The following is a 15,214-nucleotide window of genomic DNA, read 5'->3' as shown; positions in this document are numbered from 1 at the left end:
GTCCAGCACAATTGGTGTAGAGATTGGGCGCCACAGGTTGCCTTTGTCGGTGGGAGAGGTCATTGCATCTCACTGGATAGCTACCGCCCGCCTCAAACCGGACAGCCCCCGGTCAGTAAGTTTCTGTCCCGCCACAGTCCACCTGCTTCAAAGGGTGCTTGGAGCTCAGGGTCATTGCCTGACAAGCGGACTGTAACACCGCACCAAACAGCACAACAAACAAAAAAAGGTACCAGCCCTTCGTTTTGCAAGGTGGAACATCAGAAGTGTGTGTCCTGGCCTGTCGGAAGCCCTTACACAAATCAAAGATTCTTGGAAGACCGCCATCATTAACAACGAGCTCAGTCGACTCAATGTGGACATTGCAGCACTTCAGGAGACACGCCTCCCTGCGAGAGGATCTCTAAGAGAGCAAGACTACACCTTCTTCTGGCAGGGTAGGGATCCTGAGGAAACAATACAGCATAGAGTGGGCTTTGCCATCAGAAACTCTTTGTTCAGCATGATAGAGCCAACTTCAAATGGCTTGGAACGCATACTGTCCATCTGACTGCTCACCACCTCTGGTCCAGTACACCTATTCAGCATCTATGCTCCAACACTCTGCTCCCCACATGAAGTTAAAGACCAGTTCTACGAGGAACTAAATAATGGTTAGCACCGCAGTCTCAACTCCAGCAACCCGGGTTCAGTTCTGGGTACTGCCTGTGCAGAGTTTGCAAGTTCTCCCTGTGACTGCGTGGGTTTCCGCCGGGTGCTCTGGTTACTCCCACAGCCAAAGACTTGCAGGTTGATAGGTAAATTGGCCATTGTAAATTGCCCCAAGTGTAGGTAGGTGGTAGGAGAATTGAGGGAAGGTGGGGATGTGGTAGGGAATATGGGATTAATGTAGAATTAGCATAAATGGGTGGTTGATGGTCAGCACAGACTCAGTGGGCCAAAGGGCCTGTTTCAGTACTGTATCTCTCGACATCATTAGTAGCATTCCCAATACTGAACATCTGTTCCTGCTGGGGGACTTAAACACCAGAGTTGGGGCCGACCATGACTCATGGCCCTCCTGCCTTGGGCACTATGGCATTGGAAGGATGAATGAGAATGGACAGAGACTGCTTGAGTTGTGTACCTATCACAACCTCTGCAACTCGTTCTTTCATACGAAACCCTGTCACCAGGTTTCATGGAGACACCCAAGATCACGTCGTTGGCACCAGCTGGACCTCATCACCACAAGGCGAGCCTCTTTAAACAGCGTTCAAATCACACGCAGCTTCCACAGTGCAGACTGTGACATCGACCACTCCCTGGTGTGCAGCAAGGTTACATTCAAACCAAAGAAGCTGCATCACTCCAAGCAGAAGGGCCGCCCGCGCATCAACACGAACAGAATTTCTTATCCAGAGCTGTTACATAAATTTCTAAATTCACTTGAAAAAGCCTTTCAAAACACTCCCACAGGGGATGCTGAGACCAAGTGGGCCCACATCAGAGACGCCATCTTTGACTCAATGACCACCTATGGCAAACGAGAAGCGGAATGCAGACTGGTTTCAATCTCACTTTGAAGAGCTGGAACCTGTCATAGCCGCTAAGCGCATTGCACTGCTGAACTACAAGAAAGCCCCCAGCGAGTTAACATCCGTAGCACTTAAAGCAGCCAGAAGCACTGCACAAATAACAGCCAGGCGCTGCGCAAATGACTACTGGCAACACCCATGTAGTCGTATTTAGTTGGCGTCCGACACCGGAAACATCAGAGGAATGTATGATGGAATTGAGAGCGCTTTTGGGCCAACCATCAGGAAGATCACCCCCCTCAAGTCTAAATCAGGGGACATAATCACTGACCAATGCAAGCAAATGGACCACTGGGTGGAACACTACCTAGAACTGTACTCCAGGGAAAATGTTGTCACTGAGACCGCCCTCAATGCAACCCAGTCTCTGCCAGTCATGGATCAGCTGGACGAACAGCCAACAAAATCGGAACTCAGTAATGTCATTGATTCTCTAGTCAGTGGAAAAGCCCCTGGGAAGGACAGCATTACCCCTGAAATAATCAAGAGTGCCAAGCCAGCTATACTCTCAGCACTACATGAACTGCTTTGCCTGTGCTGGGACAAGAGAGCAGTACCACAGGACATGCATGATGCCAATATCATCACCCTCTATAAGAACAAGGGTGACCGCGGTGACTGCAACAACTACTGTGGAATCTCCCTGCTCAGCATAGTGGGGAAAGTCTTCGCTCGAGTCGCTTTAAACAGGCTCCAGAAGCTAGCGGAGCTTGTCTACCCTGAGGCACAGTGTGGCTTTCGAGCAGAGAGATCCACCATTGACATGCTGTTCTCCCTTTGCCAGCTACAGGAGAAATGCCGCGAACAACAGATGCTCCTCTACGTTGCTTTCATTGATCTCACCAAAGCCTATGACCTCGTCAGCAGACACGGTCTCTTCAGACTACTAGCAAAGATCGGATGTCCATCAAAGCTACTAAGTATCATCACCTCATTCCATGACAAGATGAAAGGCACAATTCAGCATAGCGGCGCCTCATCAGACCCCTTTCCTATCCTGAGTGGTGTGAAACAGGGCTGTGTTCTTGCACCTACACTGTTTGGGATCTTCTTCTCCCTGCTGCTCTCACACATTCAAGTCTTCAGAAGAAGTAATTTTCTTCCACACAAGATCAGATGGCAGGCTGTTCAATTTTGCCCGTCTTATAGCGAAGACCAAAGTATGGAAAGACCTCATCAGGGAACTCCTCTTTGCTGACGATGATGCAGTAACATCCCACACAGAAGAGTGTCTGCAGAGTCTCATCGACAGGATTGCGGCTGCCTGCAACGAATTTAGCCTAACCATCAGCCTCAAGAAAATGAACATCATGGGGCAGGACGTCAGAAATGCTCCATCCATCAATATTGGCGACCACGCTCTGGAAGTGGTTCAAGAGTTCACCTACCTAGGCTCAACTATCACCAGTAACCTGTCTCTCGATGCAGAAATCAACAAGCGCATGGGAAAAGTGTCCGCTGCTATGTCCAGACTGGCCAAGAGAGCGTGGGAAAATCGCGCATTGACACGGAACACAAAAGTCCGAGTGTATCAAGCCTGTATCCTCAGTACCTTGCTCTACAACAGCGAGGCCTGGACAACGTATGTCAGCCAAGAGCGAAGTCTCAATTCATTCCATCTTCGCTGCCTCTGGAGAATCCTTGGCATCAGGTGGCAGGACTGTATCTCCAACACAGAAGTCCTCGAGGCGGCCAACATCCACATCATATACACCCTACTGAGTCAGCGGCGCTTGAGATGGCTTGGCCATGTGAGCCACATGAAAGATGGCAGGTTCCCCAAGGACACATTGTACAGCACTGTACTGGTATCAGACCCACCGGCCGTCCATGGCTCCGCTTTAAAGAAGTCTGCAAACGCGACATAAAGTCCTGTGACATTGATCACAAGTCGTGGGAGTCAGTTGCCAGTGATCGCCAGAGCTGGCGGACAGCCATAAAGGCGGGGCTAAAGAGTGGTGAGTCAAAGAGACTTAGCTGTTGGCAGGAAAAAAGACAGAAGCGCAAGGGGAGAGCCAACTGTGTAACAGCCCCGACAACCAATTTTATTTGCAGCACCTATGGAAGAGTTTGTCACTCTAGAATTGGCCTTAATAGCCACTCCAGGTGCTGCTTCACAAACCACTGACCACCTCCAGGCACTTACCCATTGTCTTTTGAGACAAGGAGGTCAAAGAAGGAGAAGATACTGCAAATTGTCATTTAAGAAATACAGAATTATAAACAGCAATGAATAAATAAATAATAGCACATAATCTAATCAGATATTTTCAAATTATTTGCAAATATGCAGATGTGATGCCCAGATTTCAATGCACAACGAAGATGCCCCAGCTGCTTAAACTCCATTAGAATATCATTTTTACTTATCTAAAAATCACACTGGTATTTTTTTGCGAGGATCACATTAGAATTGCCATTTTCAACTTGCTTTTTGTCCCGATACAAACACTGCTTTAAAATGGATATCTTCTACATTTATAATTGTAGCAAAAATAGATCAAAACAAATAGAAAATGAACTTCTCTAGGACTCACCTCAAAAGGTTTCTGTGACCCACATAAAAGTATTAATGAGGTCTAAGAGAAAATAATTTCACATAAGGTTTATTACATATTGTTAGTCCTGAAGCAATAAATAAAATAAAACAGGAGAGTCCATAATCTTTCCAATTCGACTTACCAAATGACCGTGTTCTTTTTCTAAACTGAATTCAACTGGCATGGTGGGATTTGAACTCTCTGAATTACCAGTCTAGTAACATAACCCTTACACTATTGTATCCATACTAGTGAGTTAGTAATATGTAAAGGCAGATGAAGAATTTACACCCACTTCATTTTCTGAATTACGCCAAACCTATTCGGAACACAGGAACAGGAGCAGGGCTTTAAACTAAAAGTTGGGGGGTGGTGAAAAAGATCAAGTGAAGGAAGATTTAGAAATCTGAAGGAAAAAGTCAAGACAATAGAAGGGTGTAGCGATTTGGGTAAAGACACGCAGGGTTGGACAGATAGGGACAAAGAGATTAATGGTAATAGTGCATCAGAGAATAAAGGTGCATGCAAAGAATAGTAACAAAATAGAATTAAAGGCTCGTTATCTGAATACAGGAAGCATTCACAATAAGATAGATAACTAGTAGTACAAATAGAAATAAATTTAATCACCATTACAGAGGCATGGTTACCAGGTGACCAAGGTTGGGAAATAAATATATAAATAGCACCCAACATTTTGAAAAGTCAGACAGAATGGGAAAGGAATAGGCTTTTTTTTTTTTTTTTTTTAATTCTTACATGGGATGTGGGTGTCGCTGGCAAGGCCAGCATTTGTTACCCATCCCTAATTGCGCTTGACAACAGAGTGGCTTACTTGGCCATTTCAGAGTTAAGAATCAACCACATTGCTTTAGGTCTGGAATCACATAGGCCAGACCAGATAAGGATGATAGATTTCCTTCCCTAAAGGACATTAATGAACCAGATGGGTTTTTACAACAATCAATGATAATTTTATGGCACCATTACTGAGACTAGCTTTCAATTCCAGATATTTTTATTAATTAATTGAATTTTTATTAACTGAATTAATTTCTATTAATTTTAATTCCACCAGCTGCCCTGGTAGGATTTGAACCCATATTGCCAGGATATTAGCCTGGGCATTTAGATTACTAGTCCAGTGACATTACCACTATGCCACGACCTCCCGTTGTAAATGTTGATGCTCAGAGACTTAGATGTACTTTTACAAGGAACACAAAGTTAGCATGGTAGGTACAGCAAGCAATTATGAAGACATATGGCATGTTGGCCTTTATTGTGCGGGGATTGGAGTATAAGAATAAAGAGGTCTTGCTACAATTGTACAGGGGTTTGTTGCCATATCTAAGAAAGGATGAAGGATATACTTGCATTGGAGGCAGTACAACAAAAGGTTCACTAGACTGGTTCTTGGGATGAGAGGCTGAGTAAATTGGGCCTATACTCTCTGGAAGTTTAAAAGAATGAGAGGTGATTTCATTGAAACAAAGATTCTGAAGGAGCTTGACAAGGTCGACACGGAGAGGTTGTTTTCCCTGGCTGGGAAAACTAGAACATGGGGGCACAGTCTCAGGATAAGGGGCCAATCATTTAGGGGAGATGAGGAGAAATTTCTTCACAAAGGGCTGGGAATCTTTGGAATTCTCTACCCCAGAGGGCTGGGATGCTCCAGCAATGAATATATTTAAGGCTGAGATTGATAGAATTTTGGTCACTCAGGGAATCGAGGGATATGGAGAGCAGGTGGGAAAATGGAGTTGAGAGAGGCCAGTCATGATCATATTGAAAGACAGGAGCAGGCTCAAGGGGCCATATGGTCTACGCCAGCTATTTCTTATGTAGGCCATTCAGCCCCTTGAGCCTGTTCTGCCATTCAATGAGATCACAGCTAATCTGTATCTCAACTCCAACCACCCACCTTTGTTCAATATCTCTTCAATACCTTTGATTAGCAAAATTCTATTGCACAGGTTTAAAATGATTATTTGAGCTAGCATCTACTGTTTTTTTGTGGGGCATTCCATTTCTGTGAAAAGTGTTCCCTAGCTTCGCTCCTGAATGGCCTGGCTCTGATTTTAATATTGTTCCCCAGTCCTAGACTCCTCCACCAGCACAGGATCAAACATTTAAGGTCTTTTTTTCTCTCCAGCTAACAGATTTTAAGACATTACTGTGCTATTTGGATAGCTAAGATCTTAACTTCACAAAAATAGCTAATAATTTCACTAAAAACCACAAGTGTTGAAACCTAGTTATGAAAAGGCAACTTGCATAAATTATACAGCACAGGAGGCTGCCATTCTGCCAACCACGCCTTTGCCAGATCCCTGAAGAGCCATCCAATTAGTCCCATTCCCCTGTTCTTTCCTCATGGCCCTGCAATTATTTTTCCATCAAGCATTAACTTAATTCCCTTCTGAAAGTTATGATTGAATCTGCTTCCACCACCCTTTTAGACAGTGCATTCCAGATCACAACTCGCTAAGGATTTTTTTCCCCCCCTCATCTCCCCTCTTATGCTTTTGTACCTTAAATCTGTGATCAGTATGAGAGGCATAGATAGAGTGGATAGTCAGAGACTTTTTCCCAGGGTGGAAAGGGCTATCACCAGGGGGCATAATTTTAAGGTGATTGGAGGAAGGTTTTGGGGAGATGTCAGAGGTAGGTTCATTACACAGAGAGTGGTGGGTGCGTGGAATGTGCTGCCAGCGGTGGTAGTAGAAGCAGATACGTTAGGGGCATTTAAGCGACTCTTGGATAGGTACATGGATGATAGTAGAATGAAAGGTCGGTAGTTAGTTTGATCTGAGAGTAGGTTAAAGGTTCGGCACAACATCGTGGGCCGAAGGGCCTGTATTGTGCAGTACTGTTCTATAAATATCAAATATAATACATAATTCAAACTTAACAGTCAAAATGCCCAACATGGATAATATAGACTTTGAGCAAAGAACTGAGTTTGCTCATAGTATTCAATGTAAAATAAAAAATACCATATATAGCTTGTGCATAAGGCAAACCACAATTCCCTATTTTCTAGCTGAACACCCACCCACACCCCCAAAAAAAAAAATCTATGACTACTATTACAAATCTAGTCACTACTATTCCATAAAAGGTGGAAATTTGATTATGACATGCCACCCATTCCACATGCTGCCCCACCAGTCGGGAGCTTGCAGCGATATGCTCGAGGCTCTGGATAGTCAGGAATGCAGAATTGAGCCAGAAGTGCACTTCCTAGAATGAGCTGCAGTATCATTCCAATGAAAGGTATAAACAAAATCTCAAATTTCAACCCCAATCATGACTCTCATTTCTAGTCACATACAGCATATTAGAACCTTATTCTTACAAGTATTAAAAATACAGTGAAATCTGTATAGACGAACACCTGAAATAGGCACAATCCCAGGTGAGGGCGAATAAAAGAAGAAATGCTGCCTGAGATACAACCAACCCCAGGATATCTGGCTCATCCAGTTTACTGTACAATGACTATTTTGAAAATAAAGCCACCAAAAGTACTTGTAAAATTTTATTTACCTACCCTGGGCTTCAGAGGTTTTAATGTCGGAATATCAGTTCCTTCAGCTCTCTGCCTACTGGAGTCAAAGGTCTTCCTTTTCTTATTAGCCTGTTTTTGGCAGATGGGCTCATGCTTTAACTGCAAACAAAATTTTTAAATGCCATGTTAATGCTGTGTTAGAATGCAGAGCAATATCTGACTTGAAATTACAGTTCATCTACAAAGAAACCCCACAAAGCATTACACTGATTAAAGTAATTCAGGTTCAAGAAATTTCCCCGCCGGTGGAAAATCAGATGGGTGGAATCACCCAGTAATACGGGGGAATACAAGAGATCCTAACTAGTCCCCATCATCAGATTTCTATCCATCTGCAAGCAGATTTCTGCATTTGTTGATATACTCGCACTATTGTATCCATACACAAAATCTTAAAAGCATGGTATCCGTGGTGTTGATTTTAAAGCTCGTTGTGATGGAATACAAATAAAACTACTCTAATTTAGTTCATTTTCTAGGTAGAGAAAGAAAAAAACCCCTACAAATTCTGAAAATGCTGGAAATGTACAACAGCACAGTCAGTATCTCTAAACAAAAAACAGACTAACAAGAGTTAGACACCTAAATGTTAATATATACAACTTTTCCGATTTTGATAGACATGCTGTGTAATTCAAGCAATTTCTACTTTTATTTTATAGTTTCTGGATACTGTGAATGCGTTCAACAAGCTCCATATTGGATCTAATCATGTTGAACAGTGAGAACATAGCATCTGTTAAGCTCGTTGGCATCATTGTCTAAATCACCTATTGAGACTTATTTTGGCGAATTGTGTGCGCTCATGATGAAAAATGGTAATGCTGATAGTGGAACGGATTTCCTATTTTGTCACCCAGTGTGAACAGCAAGCATGGACAGATATAGAACTAAAATTCTACTCTTTCCCAATAATATACCTTAATCTCAACCTCAGAAAAGTATCTGCTGCTGCATCAGTGAATTTTTTCCACTACCTACACCAGACATTCCTAGGTCTCCTCAATGAAAATAGCAATTCAATACTAAACTGAATTGAATAAAGGATAGTTGTGCACTGGGATTGGATTGACTCTGCCCAAACCCATTTGTGCAGGACCGCTTGCAGAATTCATCCCATTAGCCTGGGCTGGAGCCAAATCCAGCTGATGAGACAGAGTGCTAACCCTATCAGAAGCATCCAAAACTGCAGGCTAATTTATATGGGACTTCGGAGAGTGAAGCCTTTAGGAGATCCATTTTTAAAAAAAGCTAGATTGTCTAAATTTTTATTCAGGTTCATTGTTTACTAGCAATATTTTACAGCTGAGTAATGCTAGGCTGCTCCCATGTGGCATTCTAGGCTCGGTATTCAGAAATTGCTAATGTAAATTTGTATCCTAAATCTAGACGGATTGAGCAAAAAAAAAAAAAGAGGATTTAATACTATACATAAAAACCCACACACACCAAAATAAACATTGGGCTGAAATAGCTACATGAGGTACATGCAGTAAAAACCCAGTTTGCATTACCTCCAAAATTACTTGAGCACGATATTCATTCTATTTGCAAGCTTGCCTGAAGCCAGGACCAGCTTAGTCCCCGAAACTCCAGAGCTGTTGCTGCCAATTAAAGCTGATTTTAAGCAGATCATTGCAATTTATATAGGCATATTACAGACAAACTGCCAGTTTCTTTTTCTTTCATTGCATTCCCTGATAAACTGAAGACTTATACAGTGGTAATAAAGGCATTTCCTGCTTGAAGGTTCTGTTCAGTACTGAAGGATAATGCAGTTATGTAATGGAACACTGACTGCATGAATTTTTCCACTCGATTGTTTTGTAATCGAGCAATTTCCAGTTTAGTTTAAACATAAAATTTTAACCTGTTGGAAATACTTCCCCCAAAATAGGTTTAAATTATGCATCATGTGGTCCTGATTCAGTTCAAGATTTGAATGCCTCCCTACTATTAATGGTGGCATCCATTTCTTAATCCTGAATAAAATAATACAGTTCAACCATCTCTAGCCAATATAACTGTGGTGGGCGGATGAAAAGAGGAGACAGAATTCATCTGATACAATACACTTACCCGTACTGCTGACAAAAAAGTTCTTCCACAAATTCTGCAAGGTGTCAGATTACCTTCAGCTGCTACACCTTCACAAACAGAATGCCAACATGAAAATACATTTTAATGATTACTCATTTACAGAGGTATACTACAGAATCTTCCATTAATCTTCAATGTATTTGATCTCTGTTGTCAAGAATTTCCTCCAAAAAAATGTCTATGATTTACAAGATATCAATACAAACTTAAAAGTTTGTAACTTTATTATCTTTAAATCAGAAAGCGAAGTGAGCCATTGATCAACATTTGCTTTTGAAAAGATTTACAACTGAACTGAAGTGAACTTAATGAAGGAACTAGAGATTGCTGTCTGTACTTTAACAGATAAATCTGTTTGTGGTCAATTGCAGTGCCATATTCTGGTAATCAGATACCCTCCTTCACTACGCTCAGAATTAGCAAATAATGTAATGTTTTGAGTTTTTAAAAAAAACATTGTTTTACTTTCTATTTTAGACTTATTTTTGACTATACCTGCTTGAGAAATTTTTTCATGCAGCGCTTGTTGAACTGCACAAGTAATTTCCAATCCCCTTACCAGCCCAATATGCATATGCTTACCTATGTTAATAATATCTTACTACAGTACAGCACAAAGACCTACTTGCATTTTATGAGCACTTAATTATTCACATGAAAAGATTCCTAGTTTTTATATATATTTTAAAATTGCTACTGAACCTTTGAAGCATGAATACTTGATACTTCCAATATCCGTGTTGATTCAGTCGCTGTGAGGCAACTATGGAGTGACCTCTCCATGGCGCATGCCTGGGCGAATGTATGGAGGTTGAGAGTTGCCCAGCCGTCAAAACCCCCCTCTCGGCCTTTCTGGTGGGGTCCAAAGGAGTGCAGAGCACGATGTTTGGCACCGGTATGGCTGCAGGAACTGCCGGAAACATGCCAAAGGTGACACATGAGCACCTACGGGGTTCAGGTCTGGATTTTCTGTTAGGGTTTACTCCCTTAGCCTTGGTCTCTCCCGAGACGCCCACAAGGCAGTGGGGTTGTTAGGGCCCCTACATAGGGGTAGGATGATGCCGGTGGGAGGAGGGGGTGCGAGGGGGAGGGGTGGAGGGAAGGGGGTTCGGGGGCCACATTTGATATTTTAGCTTTTACATTAATCCCACGTCTATGTCCCTATGTTTATTTTGCTTTCTGCAAAATGATTAAAAAGGTGAATTATAATCCCTGCTTTTAACTTCCAGGTTTGCTGTCTGTGAATTTTGTAATGTGATTGGCTGCTCAGCCTGCTTGATGACCTTCACTGTTGCTGTATACCACAAATCCCCTATAGATGGTGCCAGATTGAAAGTCATAGTATAGGGGAAATCGATGGTGAGCAATGACAGTCACTCCATTTCTATTGACCACAAAATCCAAACCATAGATTGAGATACACTGAAATGTTTTTGCTAAAAAGTCTTTCCAGACAGCAATTTTGAGGAATATTTATTTTGGGCTGGATTTCTGACCATTCATACCAAACAACCAGAAAATCTCATCCTACATGCTCTTTCTTCAAAGCTCATGGTATTTCACATCTTCTTTAAACGAAAGGAGAATCTAAAACAAAATGTAACTTTTCAAACTAACTCTAATCTTCCAACAAGACTTCTCCCTATGGTTTAAGTACATTAATTATAGTTAGTTTGCATTTCCCTCAAATTTAATTTTTGCAGTTGAGCATTATACAATTAATTGGTCCACCAATAAGGTTGCGTCCAATAGGGCAGCTGTGCTGCAATTTGATATTACTGCAAATGGTTTTAGTTATACAGCAATACAAAATCTACACTATGACAACCAGCTCACCAGCATCCATTTGGAATTTGATTCTGAGGTTGTAGCATAACTGCACCCAGTACAAACCCAACATCCTAAAACTTTAAAAAAGTCCAAGAAGGCAGGTTGATGGACTTTTAAAGTTAATAATACTAGTAGCCTTTTTAACTTCCATTCCATCAATATCCAACTTGTATGCAACCACAAGAGGCTAATACAAGTTATGTGGCATATTTTTATTTTCTTGGATCTGGACAATCAACTAAAATGTTATATATTACATATAACTGTGCAACAGTATCAATTCTCACAATAACAATGACATATGGATTATTGGTGGAATAACTACAAATGAGGAGTCTTTTAACTCAACGACAACAGTTGAGTTAACTAAACCTGTTTACTGGAATTTGACTCAGACGATTTATAACAGCTTTGAGAATTACGGACATACATATTTAAAGACTTATTTTTTGCTTACACACGGGTAAATTTATCATTTGTTTTCATAAAGCGGGCATCAAATCAAATGATCCATGAAAATGTCATCAAATGAATCGATGCAGCAAGAAAGGGCGGGGAATATCATCGCAGTTAACAATTGCAAAAATGGAATTCATGTTTGTGGGCATCAGAAAACACTGTCGGAAAATGAACTCCAGCAGCAGTCGGAATGTGGACACCGAATACGGATGTGAATGAGCCATTGCCAAACAGTAGAGCGGGGAGACAGAAGATCAGCCTGAGCCCCCAGGAGCTGGGAGATGCGGATCCTGGCCGCCCCTCAATCGCACTCTTTACGGCGACATTAAGGCTGGGGGACGGGAGAAGCACAAAGGCCGCCAGCAGAATAGGGAGGTTTCGGGCAGCCCCGAGTTCCCAACCCAGTCTGTGTCCCCGGCCGCTCCTCACTCACCTTTCTCCACCGGCACCGCCTCCATCTTCGTCTCATTAGCAACACAAACTGCATCCACACACGGAAACATCGAGCAATCCGATTGGCTGACGGCTCAACCCAGCCCCTGCGCTGGCATCGAGAGCCTGAGTGGGCATGCGCACCGATTTTTAAAGCTGCATTTGTTAGGTTTAATCTATCACTGTTTAGCGTTGCTTCTATTTTATGTTGACAGTAAGGCGATCGGTCCCGCCCCCCTGGAACGTACAATTAGCCCCTGATTGTGACTCCAGCCACTGGAGATTCTGCAGGGTTCCTGGCAATTCCCCCTATCTCTTTCCAACTAACAGGTGGCATTTAAAGAGTGGCAGAAAGCTTGAGGGTCATTAATTCTTTGACGATTAGGAGGACTTGGCACAATTGTTGAAATGAAATTATTACTGCGACAAATTACAAAAGGACATTAGCAAACTTGCAGAATCGGCAAATAATTGGCAATTAAAGTTCAACACAGTTAAATGTACATTTTGGTAGGAAGAATAGGAAGGCCACTTATTACTTGGAAGGTGCAAGTCTAGATGGGGTAGAGGAACTATGGGATCTCGGAATACAAATACACCAATCACTAAAAGTTGAACTATAGGTTAGCAAGGCCATTACAAAGCAAACCAAGCTCTAGCCTTTATTTCTAGAGGGCTACAATTGAACAGTAGGGAAGATAAGCTATACCTATATCGAACCTTTGTTAGACCTCACTTAAGAGTACTGCGTGCAGTTCTGGTTGTCATATTATAGAGTATTATTGACTCCTGGTTGACAAGATATATCTTTTGAAGAGATGTCAAGGAGAAATGTATATATGGGGTTCCCCAAGGATCGGTACTAGGACTACTGTTTTTCTTGATATATATTGATGACCTAGACTTGGGTATACAGGGCACAATTTCAAAATTTGCAGATGGCACAAAACTTGGAAGTATTTTCAATTGTAAGGAGGATGGTGATAGACTTCAAGATGATATAGACCGACTGATTGAATGGGCGGCCACATGGCAGATGAAATTTAATGCAGAGAAGTGTGAAGGGATGCATTTTGGTAGGAAGAATGAGAAGAGGCAATATAAAATAGAGGGTGGAATTCTATAGGAGATGCAGGAAATAAGAGAGACATAGGAACATAGGAGCTGGAGTAGGTCATTCAGTCGGTCGAGCCTGCTCTGCCATTCAATTAGATCATGGCTGATCATCTACCTCAATGCCACTTTCCTATGCTATCCTCATATCCCTCGATGTCAATGGTATCTATCAATTTCTGTCTTGAACCATGCTCAATGATTAAGCGTCCACAGCCCTCTGGGGTAGAGAATTCCAAAGATTCACCACCTTCTGAGTGAAGAAATTCCTCCTCATCTCAGTCTTAAATGGCCTGCCTCTTATTCTGAGATTATGTCTCCTGGTTCTAGACTCACCAGCCAGGGGAAACATTCTATCTACATTCACCCTGTCATGCCCTGTAAGAATTTTGTGAGGTTCAATGAGATCACCTTTCATTTTTCGAAGCTCTAGAGAATACAGGCCTAGTTTCCTCAATCTCTCCTCATAAGACAATCCTGCCGTTCCAGGGTGGACCTCCATTGCACTCCCTATATTTCCTTAGATGAGGAGATCACAACTGTACGCAATACTCCAGGTGTGGTCTCACCAAAACTCTATACAATATCTATACAAGATATCTTTACTTCTGTACTCAAAACCCCTTGCGATGAAGGCCAACATGCCATCTGCCTTCCTAATTGCTTGCTGCACCTGCATGCTAGCTTTTAGTGACTCATGAACAACCTGGGGGTATATGAGCAAAAATCATCAAAGGTGGCAGGGAGGGTTGAGACAGCAGTTAAAAAGACATTTGGATCCTGGATTTTAGAAATAGAGGCAGAGAGTACAAAATAAAAGAAGTTATGATGAACCTTTATAAGACACTGGTTCGACCTCAACTGGCATATTGTGTACGTCTGGGCACCACACTTTAGGAAGGATATGAAGGCTTTAGAGAGGGTGCAGAAAAGCTTTACAAGAATGGTTCCAGGGATGAGGGAGCTCAGTTATGTGGACAGATTGGAGAAGTTGGAGTTGTTCTTAGAGAAGAGAAGGTTGAGAGAAGATCTGATGGAGGTGTACAAAATCATGATGGGTCTAGACAGATTAGATAGAAATTGTTCCCATTGGTGAACAGGCCAAGAACCAGAGGACACCAAATGAAGATAAATGGTAAAAGTGCCAAAGGTGACAGGAGGAAAATCTCTTTACACAGTCAATGATTGGGATCTGGAATGCACTGCCTGAAAGTGTGACGGAGGCAGATTCAATGCTGGCTTTCAAAAGGGAATTAGATAAGTACCCAAAGAGAAAAAAATTGCAGGTCTATGGGGAAAGGGCTGGGGAGTGGGACTAGCTGATTTGTTCTTGCAGAGAGCCGGCATGGATACGACAGGCTGAATAGCTTCCTTCTGTGCTGTAACCATTCTGTGATTCTATATAATAAAAGCAAAATACTGCGGATGCTGGAAATCTGAAACAAAAACAAGAAATGCTGGATTCACTCAGCAGGTCTGGCAGCATCTGTGGAAAGAGAAGCAGAGTTAACGTTTCGGGTCAGTGACCCTTCTTCGGAACTGACAAATATTAGAAAAGTCACAGATTATAAACAAGTGAGGTGGGGGTT

The 15,214-nt window shown here is 42.3% G+C and overlaps 1 protein-coding gene across 1 annotated transcript in view; it reads right to left on the bottom strand.

Moving 5' to 3' along the window:
- zc2hc1a (zinc finger, C2HC-type containing 1A) overlaps positions 1–12,583 on the bottom strand; it is a 75,797-nt gene extending 63,214 nt beyond the window's left edge. The window contains exons 1-3 of the mRNA XM_068032091.1: positions 12,514–12,583; positions 9,771–9,838; positions 7,674–7,790 (exon numbers count right to left, since the gene is read on the bottom strand). Coding sequence (XP_067888192.1) covers positions 7,674–7,790; positions 9,771–9,838; positions 12,514–12,583 — 255 coding nt within the window. The remainder of the gene's footprint in view (positions 1–7,673; positions 7,791–9,770; positions 9,839–12,513) is intronic.
- Between the last annotated feature and the right edge of the window lie 2,631 nt (positions 12,584–15,214).

This window comes from Heterodontus francisci, chromosome 5 (genome assembly GCF_036365525.1).
Source record: "Heterodontus francisci isolate sHetFra1 chromosome 5, sHetFra1.hap1, whole genome shotgun sequence".
Classification (NCBI taxonomy): Eukaryota; Metazoa; Chordata; class Chondrichthyes; order Heterodontiformes; family Heterodontidae; genus Heterodontus; species Heterodontus francisci.
Note: the sequence above shows the minus strand (reverse complement) of the source record. Positions and strands in the feature narration are given on the sequence as shown.